The 23807-nt window shown below is 48.9% G+C and overlaps 1 protein-coding gene across 2 annotated transcripts in view; it reads right to left on the minus strand.

The window, feature by feature from the left end:
• The window catches only part of St8sia5 (ST8 alpha-N-acetyl-neuraminide alpha-2,8-sialyltransferase 5), a 59086-nt gene extending 36839 nt beyond the window's left edge, over positions 1 to 22247 (minus strand). For both annotated transcript variants that reach the window (XM_051202097.1, XM_051202096.1), the window contains exon 1: positions 21889 to 22247. In XM_051202097.1, coding sequence (XP_051058054.1) covers positions 21889 to 22019 — 131 coding nt within the window. In that variant the 5' untranslated portion in view covers positions 22020 to 22247. The remainder of the gene's footprint in view (positions 1 to 21888) is intronic.
• Between the last annotated feature and the right edge of the window lie 1560 nt (positions 22248 to 23807).

Here is a 23807-nt window from a genome sequence, read left to right on the forward strand (position 1 = left end):
CAGTCGATATACACACTCATATGTCAGGTTAGGCCTGTCTAAGAGCCACACTCTGTCATTATACCCATGTGACCCGACCCCTTGATTACACACCAGAAGAGGGCGGCGATCATTCCATCCATGAGGATGATGGTGGCCAGCCAGGGCCCTCTGAGTCCCCCTTACTCTCCTGCTCCCTCTCTGACTCCATCATTCTCACATTTTACAGGCAGGGAAACGGAGGCTAAAGTCACAGGGCTCTTCTGCCTCCTATCGGGCACCCTAAAAGAAGTCTGTGACACACACAACTTCAAGGATTTTAATCCACCTAAGGAGGATCCCACATCTGGTTTGAGGGGAGGGACTTTGCACATTCCTCTCTGGTCCCTGGGGATGATAGCGGCAAAACAATGAGTCAGACTGTGAGCGTGGAGAGGAGGTAACAGAAGGGACCAGACACACAGCAAGCAGATGGGCAACCGACTCAGGCCAGCGAGAACAGCACCCTGATGGCCTACAAGGAGTAGATCCAGTCTCAGGATATAACTCCAGAAGGATCCGGAATGGAGCGGGCCGGGGCATACACGGATGAGAGATGGTAACCAAAGCAGAAGGACGGGGTGAAGTTTATAGAAGGGGCATTTAGGCATCCTCTCCTACTCGTGTGTACACACAAACCCTCAGACACCGGGTCCCCTTCCCACAGACCCCGCAGACCCCGCAGATAGCAGTAGACTTGCTCCTGGGGAAGCTGGCTCCTGGAGGGGTACTGTGCCCAACACTGCCAGGGCCCAAGAGCCTGCCTAGGTGCTCTCTAACCCTGGTGGAGCACTGCCCAACCCAAACCTCTGGTCTGGTGACGGGTGTGGCTGTCATGAGGGAAGCCTGACCACGTTAAAAAAAAAAGGCTAAGAAGAAAATGGGGTGCCCTTCTAAGTGTCCCGGGACAAGCTTTCTCCGGCTAGGGCTGTGAACACCTGGTGCTGAAGAACCCTTTGTTCTGGGCTGTCCTGTGCTGCATGGGGCGTGGAATGATGTCCCCAAGTTTGTCGGTTGCGTTTGGCCTCCAAATTCTATATAATGCGTAGAATTTCCAAAACCCTCTAGCAACTGCCTGGCCCTAACATGAGGAAACTAGTGATCACTTTGGTGAAGAAAACTTGAATTTCAAAGTCAGAAATTCCTAAGAAGGATGGAGAGGGGGAGCTCCAGGCAGGGGGGAAGAGGATACAGATGAAAAAACTGGGGGAAATAGTTAATAAAATGATCAATAAGTAACCTTGTAATTAAGGAATGGGGACAGCAGATGGGTTTTGGAGCTGTTCCTTCCATACCCCTCCAATTGGCTGATGTCCTCAGTCAATTCTCTGTACTTCTTGTGGTCTCTGTCCCCATATTTCAAATGATGAAACAGTCTAGGATGTCTCTGGGGTTCTTGAGGGAAAGTGTCATGGAGGTGAGCCATCTGTTCTTGTACCAGTCAGCTGACTGAGGTCCTTTTGCTCTAATGGAAATTGCCAGAAGTCAAGGAATGGCGTTTCAGAATTGGGAGGCCTGAGCCCTTGAACACCCAAGGCTTGGGAGCCTGGGATGACAGACTCAGAAGCTTGTAGCTGGTAAGCCCTGAGACTAGAGGCTTGTGGCTCCAGGATCTAGAAGAGGGAGGTTCTGGGTGCTCTAACCGTAAGCTGACTGCTCTGGGCCCTGACTAGCAGCATCTCAGCACTTGGCAAGTAGCATCGATTGGGCTAGCAGCAGCTGCCATACTAGTACCCAGCAGCTTCAGTCTTGGTCATCTGGAAATCACTGAGGCCCGGAACGGCCAGACTGAAGTTTTCTAGCGCTCACATAGACTGGAGTAGTTATAAGTGGAATAAGCTTCCTGAACAGCCGCAGCCACCAGCCGTGGTTGAAAGTGTTGCTTGTAGCAGGAGTGGAGTTTCTTCAAGGTGTTCATTAAGCATTCAAAGCCACCAGGCTGTCAACCCAGTGGGTCACCCAAAGAGGAGCTTCCGGGCTGACTGCTCCCTGCTCAAGGTAACAACAGAGCATAACGGAAGAGTCCATCAACTGTCAATCAAGGGGATAAATGACTGACTTCCCTCAATTCTGCTCAATCACAAGGGGAAGAAAATGAAAGCGCACTCACAATAAACACCTAGGAAATACATATTATTTGCAGTGCTGAACACCCAGCTACAACCCCTTAGGGAAAGCTGGGCCCCTTTGGTCTGCTTACTGCAGCACCTACCGTCTCTCTCCTTGGGAACCCTGCTCACTTGCCACAAGCATGCTGACCCACCTTCTAGCTGACCCACCTGGTTCTTGGGACCCTGATAAGGATAGCTGCATACTCGAGTCATGTTATGGCTGTGGCTGCCTTTTGGCCTCTAGAGTCTCCACACCAGGGATAGCTTAGCCCAGAAGAGATACAGCCCCTGAAGCCGAGGCAGAAGGACACCCATCTAGATGCCAGGCTATTTGGAAAAGACAGCAACCCACTGTGGTCCAATTACACAGTTGTACAACAATGTGTTTGTCCAACTTTAAAAAAAACCAGTGTGGATCTCCGCATCTGCTTCCACCAGTTACTGGATGAAGGTTCTATGATGTCAATTAAGGTAGTGGTCGATCTGATTACAGGGAAAAGCCAGTTCGGGCACCCTCTCCACTGCTGCTGAGTCTCGGTCGGGGTCATCTGTGCCCAGTGCCACTTTTTTCACTAACCCCATAATGGCTCCCTCTCTGTCCTTCCCCCAACTCGACCTTCCCATTCCCTCGTGTTCTCCTCCCCCATCCTTCTCCCCTCTGCACCCCTTTACCTTTATCCCCATCCCCATGACCCCACGTTACTCAGGAGATCTTGCTCCTTTCCCCTTCTCAGGGGGTCCATGTGTGTCTCTCTTCGTGTCTTCCTTGTTACCTAGCTTCTCTGGGGTTGTGTCCTTTACTTTATGTCTAATGTCCACCTATGAGTGAGTACATACCACGTTTGTCTTTCTGGATCTGGGTTGCCTTACTCAGGATGACTTTTTCTAGTTCCAACCATTTACCTGCAAATTTCAAGATGTCATTTTTTTTTTTAACCACTGAGTGGTGCTCCAATGTATAAATGTACCACGTTTTCTTTATCCATTCTTTGGTTGAGGGGCATTTAGGTTGTTTCCAGTTTCTGGCTATCATAAATAATGCTGCTATGAACATAATTGTGCAAATGTCCTTGTGGTATGAGTGTGCATCCTTTGCGGATATGCCCGAGAGTGGTATTGCAGGTCCTTGAGTTAGAATATCAATTTTCTAGAAACAACCATGCTAAGCCCTGGGCTGAGCTCCAGTCGAAGAGAGGGAGGAGAGATAATATGAACAAAGGGGTCAAGACCATGATGGGGAAACCCACAGAAACAGCTGACCTGTGGGAGCTCACTGACTCCAGACTGAGACTGAACTGCATAAGACTGAACTAGGCTCCCTGAATGTGGGTGACAGTTGTGTGGCTTGGGCAGTTTGTGGGGGGCCACTGGCAGTGGGAACCAGTATTTATCCCTAGTACAAGGTATCCTTACAGAGGGATACCTTGCTCAGCCTAGATTCAAGGGGAGGGCCTTGGTCCTGCATCAAATGATGTGACAGACTTTGTTGACTCCCATGGGAGGCCTTACCCTCTCTGAGGAGTAGATGGGGCTTGGGTGGGGGGGGGATGGGTGAGGGGGTCGGGAGGAGGGAAGGGAACTGGGATTGGTATGTAAAATTAAAAAGATTTTTAAAAAGTCACTGAGGTATTCATCAGCTTGTGGGTGTGGTTTGTTCAGGAGAGAGGCGTTTGATGAGCTCTTATTAGGAACAGGTACCACACATGCAGAGGATCTCATTTTCTTCAGTTACAGATGGAAAACACGAGTCCCAGGGAAGTTTAGTCACATGCCCAAGAGCCTGAGGCTAAAATGTGGGTAAGATTGCTGCCCAAGGCTGACTGGAAGTTCTTATTTCTGAAAGCCCATACCAAACTACCTATAGGCCAAGAAGATATTTCCACCTGAGATTTTGCCAACTAGCTGTTTGTGCTGGTTAGTTTGTTTGTCAACTTGATAGAAGCTAGGGTCATTTGGGAAGAGGGAAAAGCTCAGTTGAGGAAATGCTTCATTAGATTGCCTCTTAGAGAATCTGTGGGCCCAGCCCACTGTAGGCGGTGCCATTTCTAGGCAGGTGGTCTTGGGTTACATCAGAAAGCAGGCCGAGAAAGTTATAGAGAGTAAGTGTCTTAGGGTTACTATTGCATGACCAGAAAGCTGGGGAGGAAATTATTTATTTGGCTCACACTTCCACAATGTTATCCATCACTGAAGGAAGTCAGGACAAGGACTCAAGCAAGGCAGTAACCTAAAGGAAGCAGCCGATGCAGAAGCCATGGAAGGGTGCTGTTTACTGGCTTGCTCCTCATGGCTTGCTCAGCCTGCTTTGTTATAGAACCCAGGATCACCAGCCCACAGATGGCACCACCCCCATCAACCACTAATTAAGAAAATCCCTTATAGCTAAATCTTTGTGGAGTCATTTTCTCAATGGAGGTCCCCTCCTTTCAGATGACTCTAGCTTGTGTTGACATAAAACTAGCCAGGACAATGTGCTGGAAAGATGGCTCAGTGGTTAAGAGCACTGGCTGTGCTTCCAGAGGACCCAAGTTCAATTCCCAAGTCCTACATGGCAGCTCACACCTGTCTGTAACTCCGGTTACAGTGTTTCTGACAACCTCACACAGATATACACACAAACAGAACACCAATGCATACACATAAAATAAATGAGTAAAAGCTAGCCAGGACAATTGATCCCTTGTCAGTTTAACCCACAAACATATCATAGTTAAAATCATAACCTTTCCTTTCTTGTCCATTCCCATAATCACACATTAAAATCAACATCACACTATATAACATTTTACAAACTTAAAAAGTCTAACAGTCTCTACAACTCCAATCACTTTAAAATTCAGTCTATTTAAAAATCCAAAGTCTCTTTTAAAACCTAAAACCTATTTTAAAATGCAGTCTCTCGACTGTGGGCTCCTGTAAAATAAAAAATAAGTCAAATACTTTCTTGCTTCAAGAGGGAAGAACCAGAGTGTGATCACAGTCTGAACAGAGCAAAATCAAACTCCAAAAGTGTAAAGTGGTGAAATGTCTGATTATCGGGGATCCACTCATGATCCTCTGGGCTCTTCCAAGGGGCCTGGGTCACTTCTCCAGCTCTCCCTCTAAAGCACACGTAGCTTGTCTTCTAGGCTTGGCTGGCTCTACTCCAAAACTGCTGCTGTTCTTGGTGGTCATCCCCTGGTACTGGCATCTCCAAAATGCTGGGGTCTCCACTGCAACTGAGCTCTTCTCATGGGGCCAAGCCTCAGTTTCTCTCCATGACCCCTTCAATCGTGGGTCTTCAATTGCTACTGATGCTATGTGTGCACCAATGGCTTCTCCAGGGATCTTGCAAACATCAGTTGCCTTTCATGACCCTTTCATGGCTTCAAAACCAGCACCACCTGGAGACTCTCACACTACCAAACCCTGCTGCCAGCGCAATGCACACCTCTGGAACACAGCTTCTGAGTGCTGACCCTCAGGAAACACTTCTGATGGGAGACGTCATTCTGTAAATATGTTTTTCTTATTGGTTAATGAATAAAGCACTGTTGGCCAATAGGAAAGCAAGATAGGTGGGACTAGGAGACTAGGAGACAAGGAGGAGTCGAGGAAGTAGTAGGGAGGAGTCAAGATGGAAGAGGGAGAGAGCAGAACGCCGGCCCCTCTCTCGGGTAAGATAAGACCACGTGGAAGTACTTAGATTAATAGAAATGGGTTAATAATTAAGACAGAGCCAGCAGATAAGAAACTAGTAACTGGCCAACAGCATTATATCTAATACAGCATCTGTGTGTGTTATTTGGGGCTGGCACAGCAGAGGGCCTAGATCAGTGGGAAACAACTCCTAACATACTTCCCAGGGTATTTCTCCTCAGTGATGCTGGTCCCCTCTTAATCGCCTCTAATTTCTTAGTCCCAGCCAACCAGCATCTATTATCCCAGTAACACAAAGGTTTTACTTTAGTAGTTTTGGCCTCTTGATTATCACAGCTGATTTTGCAGCTCCAGCCGACCACCGTCTTCATATAAAAAGCCTGGCAGAGTCTTTGCTTTCATCTGAAACTTTACGCCAGGCCTCCATACTCTGCACTGGTCCAAAGTTCCACAGTCCTTCCACAGTCCTCCCCAAACAACATGGTCTACTCCATGATCCTGGTACCTGCTTCTGTCTTCATTACGGTTTCTATTACTCTGATGAAACATCTTGACCAAAGAGCGAGTTGGGGAGGAATGGATTTTTTTTTTTTTTTTACTTCCATATTGTAGTCCATCATGGATGGAAGGTGGGGTAGGAACTAAAACAGGGAAGGAACCTGGAGGCCAGAGCTGATGCTGAGGACATGGAGAAGTGCTGCTTCCTGACTTGCTCAGCCTGCTTTCTTACAGAACCCAGGGCCAGCAGCCTAGGGATGGCACCACCCATAATGGCTTGGGTCCTCTCCATCGATCACTAATTAAGAAAATGCCTTACATCTGTTTTTATGAAGGCATTTTCTCAATTGAGTTTCCCTCCTTTCAGATGACTCTAGCTTGTGTCAAGTTGACATAAAACTAGCCAGGGACAGCAGGCTAACAAGCCTCTGCTTCAGCCCCTGCCTCTGGGTTTCTGCCTGAGTTCCTATCCTGACATCTAATGACAGACTGTGATGTGGGTGTGTCAACCAAACAAACCCTTCCTCCCCGCTGTCTCTTCCAGCCATGCTCTTTATTATAGAAGCAGAAAGCCAACGAGGACACCGGTTTACAACTGCATTTAAATAGTCTAGTGAGAAAAGCTTTCCCACAGATTGCTCAAAAGGTCAGCTAGGCACACTGTTACCTTCCCACCAACAGAACACAGCCTCCCCCAGAGTCATGCAGACATCAACATATGGTCACCGTGCAAAGTCCAAGCAGCAGATGAGGGACCTGCTGCATGAAATTACATGGATGAAAGCAAGCTCCCGGAGAGGGTATGTGTCTTAGTTAGGGTTCCTATGGCCGTGAAAAGACACCATGACAATGGCAACTCTCATTAAGGGACACATTTAATTGGGGCTGGCTTACAGTATCCATTATCATCATGGCAGGTGAGCATGCGGGCAGACATGGTGCTGGAGAAGGAGCTGCGAGTTCTACATCTTGACCCATAGGCAGCAGGAGGTGAGCTGTGTGCCACATGGAGCACAGCTTGAGCACAGGAGACCCCAACGCCTGGGGCACATTTCCTTTATCCATTCATTCTATTTTTGTTACAGTATGTCACACATCATGTCATTCAATACTCATCACACATCCTGAGTCTGGGTGCCAAGGTTCAGTAGTAGTCCTGACCCAAGTGCTGAATTCCAGCTAGAACAGCGGTTCTCAACCTATGAGCTGTCCCCTTTGTGGGGGCGTCAAACGGCCCTTTCACGGGTGTAAAAGGATAAATAAAAGGCCCAGAGATAGACAATGAGGTTCAAGCTTCAAGCTGAAGATCAGAAAAGCATAGCAGCTGGTCACTAGCTCATACTCTACCTCAGACTGAAAGGCGATCCTGGCTCCACCTAACCTCACACTGCTGCCTCTCCCCAGCGTGGCTGGAGAATCCTGAGGCTGCACTATCTTCCCATCCCCAGCGTGGCTGGAGAATAAACTTTTAATTTTACTATGTTAAAATTAAAACCTTCCTTTTTATTTAGACAGACAGGGATAATGGGGGATGTCCTTCTGTATGCTGTGAATATATGTGTGTCTTATTGGTTGATAAATAAAGCTGTTTCAGCCAATGGACAGGTACGATTTAGCCAGGAGGAAAATCTGAACAGTGATAGAGAGAGGTAGTATGCAGAGAGAGGTAGACACCATGTAGCTGCCCAGGAAGCAAGGGCCCCCGGGCATTCTCTGGTAAGCCAAGATCATGTGGAGACACACAGATTAATAGAAATGGGTTAACAATTAAGAGAGAGCTAGCCAAAAAGAAGCCCAAGCCATTGGCCAAACAGTTTATAATTAATAGAAGCCTCTGTGTGTTTATTTAGGACTAAAGTGTTGTGGGATCGGGTGGAACAGGAACTTCTACACACAGGGACCGCCTAAGACCATCAGAAAACACAGGTGTTTACATTATGATTCATAAAGGTAGCAAAATTGCAGTTATGAAGTAGCAACAAAAATAACTTTCTGGTTGGGCGTGACCACAACCTGGGGAACCGTAGTAAAGGGTCGCAGCATTAGGAAGGCTGAGAACCACTGAGCTAGAAGGAGCTGGACACCAAGACAATAAGTAACTTGCTTGTCAAAAGAATGTTCCAGAAGGTGAAAGGAAAACAATAACCAGCAGAAAGAGGGACACAGGGCTTGGTGCGTGGCCTTTCAAGACAACAGTGGGGAGGCCTCTGTGAGGAGGGGCTTTGGGAAAGACTGTCCAGCAAGGGTAGACAGCAAAGACCTGGGCAGCCAGGAGCGGAGTGGTGGCGGCTGGTGACGCCTCAGTTCATGGAAGTGATACCACCCGTCTCTTCTCCTTCGACACTTTCTCCAGGGAGGTGGCCCAATTTCAGAAAAGACCCAGCATTTCTGGGGCATTAATAGTGTAATCACAAGGTTCCTCTCTGTGGCTGTCCTGCCCCTCACTGCTGACTGACTCATGATTTTCCCTAAACACTGCAGAATAACTTTGCTAAGAAAACCATGGGTAAGGGTGTGGGGTTAGGGGGTACTGTGTCATTCTCTCATGGTTTGCCCACTGGGCATGACTGTCAGGCTGGCCCCCAACTCTCCCCACTCTCAAAAAGGGAAGAAGGAAGCTGGCTAGCTGGTAGCAGGGTAGAGCAGATGAGGGCTCTGAGTCTCTCGAGTCCCTCCTGGACAGCAACTGAGCCAGGGAGAGTCTAAAGCCCCTGATCTCTGCGGGACTTTTTGAAGGTACAAGACCCACAGTGCAGATGACAGAGAGAGGAAAGGGGAGGGATCCTGGGTGTCATCCAGCCAAGGATGGGTTCAGAGAAAGACCACAGAGCAAGCTCCAGGCTAGGCTCTGGGACCAGTGCTGCAGTGGATTGAGGATGCCTCCACACTGTCCTGCAACTCGCTCTGTAGCCCAGGCTGGCCCCAAACTACAAGGCTCCGCCTGCCTCTGCCTCCTGAGTGCTGGGATTAAAGTTGTGCGCTCAGCACTGTTATTCGTAACATTTGGCTGGGATTCAGAACTTTGACTGCACACCCCATCCTCTCCCTGCCCACCTCCCACAGTTCACCTCCAGATGACACACATACAGTGGACACTTGGGTCATCCAATACTGCCGCATCCTTCCCAACTGCTCTTTGCTAACTACCTGCTCAACATTTACTTCAAGGAGGGACTGTTTACAAGAAGTAACCGGTAGAGGTGGGTGAGGAAAAAGAGAACATGCCAGTCTTGGGCACTTTCACAACAGTATGAACCCTTCCATGAGGCGCCATCTCTCGAAGATGCTAAGCCTCTGTCTAGGAAACCTTTGGGATCATACCAGATCCAAATTATAGCACTTCCAAATCCAGTCTCTGGAACCTGGCAGTTCTCCAAAACCAAAATCTCCATCTTTTCCCTCAGTGGGGAGCTGAGTTGATGTTTAATGAACAATCGTTAGGAAAAGGAGCTTTCTGGTTTCTTTTATGTTCATCCAATCACTTGACACCTAATGGGAGTCCCTGGGCTGGGTCCTGAGAAAAGAGATGAAGAAAGCACCTCTTACCAGGACCTTACAGGCTGTGTGGCTTCACATAGTTTCCTCTGTCCCACAAAGACCCATCTGTTGAAGGCCAGCAGCCTGAGGTGCTGTTGAAAGATGGTAGAATCTTTAGGGATGGGTCTTCCATTGCTGTGAAGAGACTCCATGACCACAACAACTCTTACAAAAGAAATCATGCAACTGGGGATGGCTTACAGTGTCAGAGTTAGCCCATTGTCAGCATGGCAGGAAGCGTGGTGGCATGCAGGCATGAAGCTGAGATCTACGTACTGATCCACAGGCAGCCAGCAGAGAGAGAGGGGGACTGGGCTTGGCCTCTGAAACCTCAAGGTCCATCCCCAGTGACATACATCTTCCAACAAGACCTCTCCTCTTGTTCTTTCTTTAACAGTTACCAACTGTGGACTAAGCATGCAAGTGTTTGAGACTGTGGGGGCCACTCTTGTTCAAAGCTCCATTGGTTGTGTCTGGAGGAAGAAAGTTTGGGTAATTAGGGGTGTGCCTTGAAGAGCATAGTGAATTCCAACCATTGGAGAGCATAGTGAATCCCAACCATTGGAGAGTATACTGAATCCCAACCATTGGAGAGTATACTGAATCCCAACCATTGGAGAGTATACTGAATTCCAACCATTGGAGAGCATAGTGAATCCCAACCATTGGAGAGTATACTGAATTCCAACCATTGGAGAGTATACTAAATTCCAACCACTTCTGTCTCTAGTGCTCTCTGGCTGTCATGAGGTAAGCATCCTATCCTCTGTGAGTTTCCACCATGACTTACTGCCTCACCACAGCCAGAGCAACAACATACTCAACCATGCACTGAGCTCCCAAATCCACAAATCCAGACAAACTTTCCCTTCTGAAAATCAGCACTCTTAGGACCGCTGTCCCCATGGCAGCTGGACAGGACATTTACCGGCTGTGCACGAGGGTGAAAAATAGACCGTCATGGGAGATGTCATTCTGTAAATATGTTTCTCTTATTGGTTAATGAATAAAGCACTGTTGGCCAATAGGAAAGCAAGATAGGCAGGACTAGGAGACAGGAGGAAAGAGGAAGGAGTAATGAGGGGTCAAGATGGAGAGTCTGGAGAGAACAGAACCACCGGCCCCTGCTCTCCGGTAAGACCATGTGGAAATACATAGAAATGGGTTAATAATTAAGACAGAGCTAGCTGATGAGAAACTAGTACCTGGCCAACAACATTATATCAAATACAGAGTCTCGGTGTATTAATTGGGGCTGGCGCGGCGGCGGGACCAGACCGGAGGCAGAAGGAAAAACCTTACTCCTTACAAGACCGCAACCCATTGAACGGGGCTGCAGTGTGGGGTAAATAGTGAATCTTCACCTTGGATTGACTCTTCATCAGTATTTACCGTAATGAACATTACCTTCTCCTAGTGTGTGTTGGAGAGAGGGGGTGGTCCATAGAACAGTCATTAGGGTAAAAGGCTAAGCGGGGGAATTATTAGGTGAGAGGTAAATGGAATAAATAGCTAAACGCTATACAAGGCTAAATTTCCCCCAGAAGAAAGTGGTTTAAAGGGCTGGAGAGGGTTAGGTGGGAAAGAAGAGATGGAGTGCATGGGGCCTCAGCAGTCCCTGAAGGGCACTGGAGAAAGGACAGGAGCTCCAATCCCTCTCCTGGGCAGGACACAAAGCAGGGCCCAGCACCATGCCAACCGAGGGCTCTCCGCTCAGGCTCATGCAAGCGCAGGCCTGACAGAGGGAGCAGGTCTCAGCATCCTCCGTTCACTGCTCCTTCTCGCCTCACTCCCTGCCCGGGAACAGGTGCTCAGAAGCTGCTGGCTAGCCTGGCCAGCCATGCTGTCAAGTCAACAGTACAGCTCTTGCCTTAGGCCACAGGCTGAGTTTAGTACCCTTTCTCCTTTCTAGGACATCCCACCCCACAAGAGCCATGCTCTGGATGGCTAGATCTACCCCGCCGAGGTCCCAACCTTTCCGGCTGCACCTGTTTCACTGGGAAATGGAACAGCGAGCTTTGTCCCTGGGGCAGGATGGGGGCCGGGGAGGTGGCTCCATGATAAGAGCCTCAAAATACACACAAAGGCAGCATAGAGGCGGGCTGTCCTTTTCCTTGACCCAATTTCCTAACCTCAAGCCTCAGGCGTGCACCAGCCACATGGTGCAGCCTAGATTTGTGCCCTGGGGACACCAGAAAAAGGAGGCTGGGCCATATAGACAGTCCTCCACACTCACACAGTCAGAAGGGACCGCGGGTCTGCTCACTGTACAAACACAGAAAGACACGGCACAGTACCGGGCACAGCATCTGAGTAGAGCCAGCACGAGTGCTGGGAATTGAAGGGACAGAGGACACCGTGGGCTGAGGATGGAAGGGAAGGAGTAGGACAGCTTAGATGGCCAGGCAGCCAGCTAGGAGCAGGAGGCTTGGGCACAGCCTGGCTACAAGTGTGGTGATGCCGTGCACGTAAAAGATACCCGACTGAGAACTGAAACACTGGGCTTCGGGGGTTCTTTCAGCACGAGCTGACCATCAGTCCGGAAACTTCCATATGGGTGTATGGGGTTAGAAAGAAAGCCACTCAAGAGTTCAATTCCCAACAAAACAGTGGATGCACTGCACAACAGTGCTGCGGTGTGCCTTTACACCCATGGGAATGAAGGCTCCTCCCTTATCTGCAGGGGATACCATGAGCTGCCAGCCATCAGCTCTGAGCACCCCCTACCCCACCTTGGAATTATCTTAGATAAGACTCTCCACAAGATTATGTTCTCTTCCAGAGACAGCCCTGAGCCAATAACTGACCGCACATAAATACCAAGACCTCACCTCTCACTCCAAATCTTGGAAATCTAAAGGGCCAACCCGGTTGGAAGCCCCCTGTGTTCAGGTGAGGCTGACTCTCTTTCTCCCTCTTTTGCCCTTTCTTTGGTCTTGATCCCCAAAGCTCCCATTCGTAGACATACTGCACGCTAATGTCAGGCTTTCCTCAGTAGACATCCAGCACTTTAATGTCTGGTTCATATCCTGCTCTTCAGGGAGCCCAGCCCCATCTTCAACAACCTTCTACACAAATACTAAGACAACAATGAAAGCATCCCTAAGTGTCTTCTTAAATGCCTGAAGATGACAAAGGAAGGAAGTGTGGGGTGAGTCTGAAGCCAGAGCTACCCAGGGAATATCAGCCCACACCAGAGATTTGTGGTACCCACACAAGAGTCCAAAATGGCCACCTAAGATGAAGGGTCAAGCTAGAGGATCTGATACCTCATCTGGCCTCCATGGGCATCAGGCTTGTACACCACACACACACACACACACACATTCAAAATACTTACCTATGTAAAGTTTTTAAATAAATATTTGAAATATATACAAAGAAGTAAACAAATGTCAAATTTTAAATAAGTTTAAAGAAGACAAAAATACAGATATAACAAAGGTATAATTGATACTCATAAACTTCATGTCATTAAACTTAATTTTTTTTAATTTCTAGAAAAAATATTAAGCAAAGTTTAAAGGGGTAGTAAACCTAAGTACTCTCAAACCATTAAGTGAAATATTGATAAAGTATTTCAAAGGAAAAAAAAACTTAGGTGTGAATAGCTTTAGATGCTAGCACTACTGAATTTTTCACAGGATTTTCTTTAAAACTTGTACAAACTGATTTGGGGTTTTGTAATTTATTTATTTTAATGTGGGGGAGCGTTTTGCTTACATGTGTATCTGGACACCACATGTGTGCCTTGTATCTGCAGATGCCGGAAGAGAGCTTTGGCGTCGCTAGGACTAGAGAGCTACAGATAGTTATAAAACACCATGAAGATGCTGGGAATTGAACCCAGGTCCCCTGGAAGGACAGCCAGCAAGTGCTCACAGTCACTGAGCCATCTTTCCATCCCCCCACCAAAGAACAGTTTTAAAAGGATTCTTCCTAATTCATTTCACAAGATTTCCTTTAAAAGCAAAGACAGTGTGGAAAAGGTAATGTGTGCCAAGATCATCCTAACTAAAAATAATAGTCAACAAAATCTCCCATTGCGTAACACATGAAAAGCCAGGCTTATCCCTAAAACTATGCACTGAGCATCTACTAATATAATCTTTTTTGGGATCACTTTTATGAGATGGGACCTTATGATATGGCCTGAGCTGGCTTCAAACACAAAATCCTTTGCCTTAGCTTCCTGAGTGCTGGGTCATGTTGTACACTACTGTGACCAGTTGTATGAATGTAATTTACCACATTAAAAGATTAGAGACAAATGACATATCATCTAAGAAAAAAGATACAATTTAAAAGAACAACAACAACAAAAAGCATTGTAAAGTAAATGAGTGCATGAAACTTTTGTAACTGCTTGAAGATGTCTACCAATACTATAAAAACTAAGTAGTCCCAGGAAGTCAGATTTTCTTGTCATTCTTTTTGTAATTGGGGTTTACAATATCGTGTACACAAGTTAACTCAAAATGCCTTAAAAGCCCAGTGTAAGAGCAAAGGCTACAAAAATGCTTCAAAGAAAACGTATGTGCAAATCTTTGTGCTCATGTCCTAAGTGATGGTTTATAGACGGATAGTCAATGAGCAGGCAACCAACAGCACCAACAACAAACCTCCCTTCATCAAAACTTTAGATGCTTGTGCCTCAAAGAACACCAGTAAGAGAGAGTGAGAAGGTGAGGCCTGGGCATGGCTGAGTGGGAACTCACTTGCCTGACTTGGCCCAGGCCCTTATTTGATCCACGGGGCCACATTGGTTTTAATTTAAAAAATAAAGGAGGAGCTGTGGAGGTGTATCAACCATCAAGACACTTTCTGCTCTTGCTAAAACCCACGTTCTGTTCCCAATCCCCACACTGGCTCAGAACCCTCTGTGTCTCCAGATCCGGGGCATCTGACCCATCTTCTGGCCTTTATGGGTGCACATGAGAACATGAGGCAAAACACTCACACCCCTAAAATAAAAGTAAGTAAGTAAACCCTGGGGCTGGAGTGGTGGCTGTGCAGTTAAGAGTACTGGTTGCCCTTCCAGAAGACTCACATTAGATTACCAGTACCCACGTGGCAGCTCACAGCCATCTGTAATTCCAGTCTTTAGCTTTTGAGGGTACCAGGCACAATATCGTGCACAGACATGCGTGCAGGCAAAACACCCACACACATAACAATAAATTAATTAATTAAAGCTTAAAATAAATAAAATGGAAAATATAATTCATGGATCGAGAACAATGTCATGTCAGTGTCTTGGTTAGGGTTTCTATTGCTGCGACAAAACACCATGACCATAAACCAAGTTGGGGAGGAAAGGGTTTATTTGGCTACACTTCAGCATTGCTGTTCATCACAGAAGGAAGTCAGGACAGGAACTCAAGCACAGCAGGATCCCAGAGGCAGGAGCTGATGCACAGGCCATGGAGGGATGTTGTTTATTGGCTTGCTTCCCATGGCTTGCTCAACCCACCTTTGTATAGCTCCCAGGAGCATCAGCCTAGGGATGGCACCACCCACCAAGGGCTGGGCCCCTCCCACAGATCACTAAATGAGAAAATGCCTTATAGCTGGCTCTCAAAGAGGCATTTCCTCAGTCGAGGCTCCCTCCTCTGAGCACTCTAGCTCAGTATAGTCAACAATACATGGTAAATAACTTACATTGGAATATATAAAGGACTCTTATAACTCAATAAGAAAAAAGCAAATGCTCCAATTTTAAAATAGGCAGGAGACCCGACTAGACATTTCCCCAAAGAAGAAACACACACACAGCCAACGACCACATAAAATTTTGTTCCATTACATTAGTATTCTGGGAAAGGCAAAGTCAAGCCCCAGTGAGATACTATTCCAGAACTATGGGATGGCTGTGATCAAAAAGACTGATAAGATGAGCTTGTCACAGATGAGAACCCAGAGGACTCACACATGGCTGAGTGTAGAATGGTGCAGTCACTTTGGAAAACACCCAACTCTTCCCATGGTAAACTCTGGGTACCATATGATCAGTAACTCCACTCAGACACAGAAGTACTGCCACAGAAAACCCTGCACACAAGCTAGTCATAGTGGCAGACACAAAGAAAAAAACATCAAGACCTGTGACCGGAAGGGTGGGCAAGCAACCCCCTCCGACCCCGCTCCCCAACCCCCTCATACTCCTGTCTCTCCCAGCCTCCAGGTCCAGAGGCAGCTCCTATCTACTCATGAGTGCAGGCATTCATTCCTCAAGGAGCCCTTTGTCCTCAGCCCACTCCCATTTGTCACTCTGTTCCTCTTCTTCTATCCAGCTTTATCCCACAGATCAGAGAGCAAACCATGGTGAGGTTTGAACCCAGGACATTGCACACGACACCAGGCAAATGCTCTACCCCTCAGTTACACCCATAGTCCTAAAGACCAGTATCTTTCTAACTAAATGTGTACTCCCAATAAAATCATTTTTTTTTTTTTTTACGATGGTACAATATACAGCCTGGGACCAGCAGGATGGCTCAATATGTAAGGTTCCCTGCTGCCACACCTGACAGCCAGAGTTTGTTCTCCAGGATCCACACAGGGGAAGGAGAGAATCAGCTCCCAACAACTTGTCCTCTGACCTGCACACTCATGCCATAGCACCTGCACAAATACACATGCAATAAATGAATCAGTGAAAAAAAAATTTCCGTAGTCTAAACTTGGCCATTTTATCCACTTGTGAGTGTACAGCCAGGGGCAGTAAGCTCATTCATTTTGCTTTTTCATCTTCCCCAGCAGAAATGTTTTGCTCACTGAATGATGACTAATATCTCATCTCCTCCTCAAAGCATCCAGCAACCACCTTTCTGCTTTCTGTCTCTGTGTTTGACAACTCCAAATGTCTCATCAAAGTGGAGTCACACAGCACCTGGTCCTTTTGTCTGTCTCATTTCATTTAACATAGAAGCTTCAAGGTTCGTCCGTGCTGCAGTCTGTGTTAGAACCTTCTTCTTAAGGCCAAATAATAAATATGTACAGAGAGAGGGGGAGATACATATAGAGAGAGGAGAGAAAAAGAGAGTGCGAGAAATATCAGCTGGCCTGGATTAACGGCGCCTCTCTCTCTCTCTCTCTCTCTCTCTCTCTGTGTGTGTGTGTGTGTGTGAGAGAGAGAGAGAGAGAGAGAGAGAGAGAGAGAATATATGATGAAATAGGAAAGTGGGTACTGGAGATTGAGTCCAAGGCCTCATGCAAGCTATGTAGTGTACCATTATCATTATGCTACATCTCCAGCCCTAGGGTGTTCTTCTAGAGAATTCTTTTTTATTATTTCTCACTTTATGTGTATGTATGTGCCTGCATGGAAAGTGCACCATGCTTGTGCAATGCCCACAGAGGCCAGGAGAGGATGTTTGATTCTCTGAACTGGAACTACAGATGGCTGTGAGCCACCACGGTGGTGCTGGGAACCAAACGCGGTCCTCTCTCTCTGAAAGAGGCTGCCGAGGCCATCTCTCCAGCTCCCCTACAAAGTTTTATTTTAATGAAATCATATAGAAAATATCAGAATGCATTTTTTTACAGCAAAGCCAATCATTACTCTATAGAATGCTTGCTATCCTCAAGGAGAGTGGATTTTCTTACTGAACATCACAATCATAAAAAATCAGAACACACTGATTTTCTGGCAAGTGATTCCAAAATCCTCATTGCTAGCCTGGATCTATCCCTGTGCCATTTCAGAGTTCCTTTCCAAAGAGTTTCTGCCTCCCACACCCAAGCAAACACAGACTCAAACTCATGATTCTCCGTTCCCCCAACACGCTCCTTTTCACACGCCGTCCAGCTTAGCTCTCCACACTCTGTCTCACCTGACTGAAAAACGTAGGTCTAGCCCTGCTCTATGTGGACTGCTCAGTCTCTCTGCTCTTCATCCCTTGCTCTCGCTGGCTTCCTGGACCTCCACCTGTGCCCAAGGATCACTCCTCTCTCTTCAAGACCGCTTCAAATGTCCTCTGCAAGCCAAACGAAGCAGCTCCCTCCTGGCCCTTAGGATACCTTGCCCATGCCTCCATGCAAGCCCTTCTGTCTTCCCCACAGCCATGAGTTAGTTCCCTTTCTCCTCACCTGGGGTCTTGCACACACTATCCTCAGCACTTCCCGTGGTACTCAGTGTGCAGCAAGCACTCAGTGTACAGTAAATTCTCGGTGTGTAGTAAATATTCAGCGTACAGCATGTTCTCCGTGAGTAGCAAGTACTTGCTGTATAGTAAGGATTCAGTGTACGGCAAGTACTCAGTGTACAGTAAGTACTCAGTGTATAGTATGTTTTCAGTGTACAGTAAGTACTCAGTGTACAGTAAGTACTCAGTGTACAGTAAGTACTCAGTGTACAGTATGTTTTCAGTGTACAGTAAGTACTCAGTGTACAGTAAGTACTCAGGGTTAGTATTTAGGCTTCTGTACCTGCCTGTCCTTGGGATTCAGACAGGATACGCCCTCAGCTTCTGCCACTAAGAGCACCACCTGTGCACACTCGCTATGTTCCCTTTTAAAAGGACCCTGCCCACCTCCCATCTCTCTCTCTCTCTTTCTTCCTCTCCCTCTCTGTCTGTCCCCCCCCCCCGCCCCAGTCTCTCTTTCCTCTCTGCTGCTGCTCCTGACTCTGGGGGCTGCATTCCCTACTTCCCTTTCCCTTTTTATGATCATTTTCCTTAATAAAAATCCCTCCACTTGAACTATGTTGCGTGATGCCTTTCTCTCTCAAGCCACTATTTTTTTTTAATTACAACACTCCGCGTGTAGTATGTTCTCAGTGTATAGTGTTAGTATGTAGGAAACACGGCGTATACAAGTGAGAGCAGGCATGGGAAGCGAACACATCACAGCTTTGTTCCTTCCTTGTCATTTCCTCCCAAGCCATGGTGTGTCCCTCTGCTCCACGGAGATAGCTCGCACTAGACCATCACGCCGCTCCCTTTGTCCCCCACCAAGGTGCGGCCCCAGACTTTTAGTGGCTCATGATGGGCCTTGTCAAATTTTCCATGGCACATCCCAGAGAAAGACTGAGGATTTGAAATAAATAAGTACAGCACACCAACACACGCCAGCCACTTCCTTCTGCAGTGGCCTCACATCCCTAGGCGAGCTTGCCATCCTTGCGCCTCTGATGCGGTCTCCAGGCCTCCCTCAGGGTGTGTCCTCACTTTTGAGTGGCTGCGATCATTCCCCCAGCATCCCTCCTTCTCCAAGACTTCCTGTACAACGCCCAGGTAACCCTCTTTTCCAGCCACTTTTATCAATTTATTTCCCTACTCAAGGAACACATGGGGCTCCCCATGACATAACGAACCAAGCTGAAGCCACCAGCCACTGCTGCTGACACATCCCAATAAATCTTCCAATGACCACACCTAAGTGTGGTATATACTCATGCAAGCATACACACACACACGCACACACACACACACACACACGCACACACACACACACACACACACATGCACGCACACACGCACACACACACGCACCCCTACTCCTATCTTCAACCATGTGTTCATTATTCACACTTATTAATGACTTCTTATTACCAAACACATATGTGACACATGCAGCCTAAATGGAACTGTAACCCCTACTTCACAGCTTCTGGCTCAGGGCCATTATCAACATCAGCACCTCCTACATTTGGGACTGAAACACCTTGGTTGTGGCAGGCAATTTGGGTCTTGAGGAGTTTTCAGACATCTCGCTTGGCTACATCCTCAAGGATAGCAGCATCTCCTCTCCCCATGTGACAACCAAAGACATGGCCACTCTAATGTCTAAGGGCAAAACGGACCTGATGGATACCTACTGGCCTACAGCATCATAGAGCTTGCTGTTAGTCCCTTAGGGGGCCTCCTAGAGAGGAGGGTTCCAGATGACAATTCAGTAGGGAGTCAGGCCAAGAGCCTAGGAGTCTCCACTCAGGGCCCTGTCAGGGAACGCCAGCGCAGGCCTTTGCTGTTGTCTGGTAGACACAAACAACACTCCCCTGGAACTAACACATCGCAACTAGGATGTGTGATGAAATAGGACACACAAGCAAATGAGTCAGTCACAAGACACAGGACCAGAAATGGAGCCGGCTATGGCGATGCAGGTGAGATCAGGTGAGGGAGGGAAGACAGTGCCTGTATCCTGCGCCGGGTTGCTGCTTCCCCTCGTTATAGACAGATATGTGCCCTCCCCTCTGCGGACCTTGCCTGCTTTCAAGGCCCATGGGAGCTCCACCTCCCCTGAGTCTTGGCCAGCCCACCAGATGCTCTCCTCAGCCATTTACTTCTTATCTCAGCTGTGAGCATTTGTTTCCCCAGATAGACTTTAATCTCACTGCGCACCTGAACCACACCATCGCCTTCTTTACAGCAACCCTTCCTTGGCTTCCTTCTAAGATGGAACACATACCAGTCCTGACCAAAGTTTGGTTGCACTAAGCAGAATTCTTGGAGTGAGCCATCAGTGTCTCTGAGAGACGAAGAATGGGAAGAAACCTATACACCTGCTGAGCTCTGGGCAACGAGTCTATCCATCCAAACTCAGGCAGGGTTTGCCAGAACAATCAGGCAATGAATGGTGTGGTTGGTATGTACTCTGACCCTGGCTGGTATCTCTCTCAGGTCCCACCCGAAGTTCTACGAGCACCAGCAATTCTGGATAGTTACCAGCAGGGAGCAGAAACCAGGAGCTGTCTCACTGAGAAGCGGGTGCCCAGATCCAGCAAAGCTGCCCAGAAGACAGTTCAGGGACCGTTTTAGTGGGCCCAATCAAGTCTAGCAAGTGAGGAGGCTAGAACGTGTTTTTTAAGGACATTGGTGCCACACAGAGCAAATGAGCTCATGTCAACTAGGAAGGATGTTGTCTGGGGAAGTCTGGAGCAGTGGGTGGCTGGAAATGAATGTATGAGGCAAGGGGTCATATATCCCCTGGTTCTGGAGAGTCACAAGGAAGGACAGTCAGACTGCTTAGCTCTCCCACGAGGAACAGATCGCCAGCAGCAACCCCCACCCTCCCACTCCTTGGGCAGCCCAGACTAGGAGCATATGTGACCAATGCAAACTCCAGGACTGGGAAGAGAACAGCATTTAGTTATTGGGGCACTTCTGAGATGTGTGTGTGTGTGCGCGCGCGCGCACGCGCGTGCGTGTGTGCACATGCACGCACATGCATTTTCATTCCTATCCATTTGAGTGGACGATGGTAGTGGGTTAGATAGGCGCTGGTGGTGAAGAAGGAGCCTCCAACAGAGAGGAGAGGGGCGCTTTCCTCTAGAGAGTCTAGCCTGGGGGCATCCAGGGGAGAGCTCCCACCTCCAGCCCGGCAGGTAGGCAGCAGCAGCTCTGGCTCCACCAAGCAGCAGAGCCTGGCATGTCCGTGCATCTTCTGCACACAGGAACTGAGGCTGTGCCTGAATATGGAGCGGCATCTGCTGCCTCCTCTCTTCAAGGAGTTTGACTGCGGATGGGGAAGGGTTGAGAGGGCCCAGCCTCAGCCATCTCTGGTGCTAAGGATGCGAAAGAACCATCTGCTTTGGAGGTCATCAGCTTGTCTTACAGATCTAGAATTCACAGCCAGATACCAACCATTATCACCCCTCCTAATCCGGGTTTCCTGGAGAAGGAAAAAAATGCCTTTTACATCCAAGGTCCCCTACAAAAAATGTATGACTTGCCAAACTAAGAAGGAAAAAAAAAAGAAGCCTTTGACCTTCCGGTGGCAGCCAAATGACCGTGTAGGTTTGGGTAACAGCGCAGCTCTGAGCATGCACAAGCAATTATGGTCAGTTTAGCTGCTTGGCATTCCAAGGTGCTGCCCACGTTCACAAAACAATAAAGTTCACACACACACACACACACACACACACACACACACACACACACACACACACACTCACAACCCCACCACGACAGGCACACAGCTAGAGCTGTCCTCTGGCTGGCAGCAGAGATGCCATAAGGCACGCCACAGAGGTGTTCCAGCCAAGGGCAGACCTCCTGGCACCTGCCCAGGGAACGCTGCCGCTGGCCTACGGGCCACTTCCAGACTGGGTGTACTCCGCCCCTCAGACTGACTCTCTTACCTCTTGATGTAGCTCCTGCTGTACAGGATCTGCTGCAGCAAGGTCACCAAGGCGAAGGCGCAGATGAAAATGAACAGCAAAGTTCGGTTCCCCAACAAATCCCGGTTGGCTGAGGGGTCTGCATAGCGCATCCTGGCGGCCCGGCGCCGCGGATGCACCGTGCGGGACGGCGTGGCAATCACGCGCGCTGTGCGGGGCCCCGGGGGGCGTTGGGTGAACTGTCACGGTGCGGCCAGGAGGGCAGACGACTTCGCGGGGCAAAGTTTCCCGCGGGCGCAGCCGGGGCCGCGGTGGCGAAAGGACAGGGCCAGCAGCCACGAGGAGACCCGCCGAGCCCCAGGCCTGCCCTCGCGTGCTGCTGTCTCCGGGCGCTGCTGTCCCGCTGCCGCCGATCTGCCGGCGGAGGGGCGACGGCAGGTGCGCGAGCCGGGCCACCCCCCGCCGAGGTGACGACCAATGAGGAGCAGGGCCGGCCAGGCTGGGCTGAGACTCAGCGCGGTGCACCGCCCCCTCCGCGCTGGCTCGGGATCGGGGGCGCCTGGCGCTTGGGGACCGCCCGGGGACAGCGCGTCTGATCTCCGAGTCCGCAGCCAGGGAGTGTGAAGGTTGCGCAGCGGAGGCGAGCTGGGCGGCGCAACCTAAGGATGCGGGGCTGTAGGGAGGGGGAAGGGAGCGGCGGAAAGGGCCGGGTTGGAATCGTGGGGTTTGGAGGAGCGCGGGGACAAGTGCCAGCCTCGTAGGAGACGAGCGAGCGTTTGCGTGAGGCTCGCAGGGCACTGAGTCACCGAGGCGGCCGCGTCCTCGTGCGCTGCTGGAGAATCCCCGGTGAAAGCGGTGCAAGGTCAGCCGGGTAGTCCTTCAAGGACGGCGCGCGCGGCCCCTGCATGCTAATGGCCTGAGGGGCTGTCCCTGGGGCCTTGACTCACACACGGCCTCTGCTGAGCAGAAAGTCGGGGTCTACCCGCCCCTCTGCCGCGAGCCTCTACCCTCTCACCATCTGCAGTTCGCCCGGCCTTTCGTCAATAACCCTGTTGTCACCCAGACACTGGGACTTTGTCTCATCCTTGGAACTATTCATAGACTGTAGGTCAGCAGCCGGTCACCTTCGGGTACTATGGTTCCCCAAAGCTTTAAGAAGTCACTATGTCCAGCAGCGAGCACTCGGCGCTTCAGTGTAAGCTGGGGGAAATGATCCCAGAGATGCAAGGCGGTGGTATCACAGAAGTCTTTACCCCCAAGAATGCCACCCCTTCCATCCCAACACCGCATAGTCTTGGGAGTCAGTCACGTGCCACGAGCATCCACTACTCAACTCTACGTGCTAAGGCGCCCTTCTCAGGACCTTCCAGACACTCCCGAGGTTCCAGAGTCAGATCTGCTTTGCACTCAAAAATTGATCAAAACTCAAATCGCAGGCCCCCCCCCCAAAAAAAAGAAGAAGAATTTTGGGGAGAAATGCCCAGGCTCCAAACCCTTCAGCATTTGCATTTAGCAATTCCCTTTTTGACCAAGAAAGACCAAGGGCTACTAAGCTTCTATGATTAGGGAGCCAGCAATAATTGCAATTTGTGTTCATTCACAGGGCTGGAATACTATTTATTATCTGTAGTAGGCTTTTTTGGCCAATTAGTGGAGTGATCTAGAGATCGGGCGGGCTCATCATTGTCTGGCTAGCATTGAATCCTTGCTCTCACATATGTTAATGCATTTCCACCTCCTGTCGTCTATGGAGCCTGCAGTAGAATGGGCCAATGTGCAAGTTATCTGGGGCAGGGGAGGCCCCAGCAAGAAGTCCTTGAACCTCAGATTTCCTGTTCATGCTGGGAACGGGGAGCCTGTCAGTGAGTGTACCCCAACAACAACACTGACTTAGTGCTGCTGTCCTCCTTTTCCCACAGGATTGTGTTCTGTAGCCCAGG

The sequence above is a fragment of the Phodopus roborovskii genome, unplaced genomic scaffold (genome assembly GCF_943737965.1).
Source record: "Phodopus roborovskii unplaced genomic scaffold, PHOROB, whole genome shotgun sequence".
NCBI classification, from domain to species: Eukaryota; Metazoa; Chordata; class Mammalia; order Rodentia; family Cricetidae; genus Phodopus; species Phodopus roborovskii.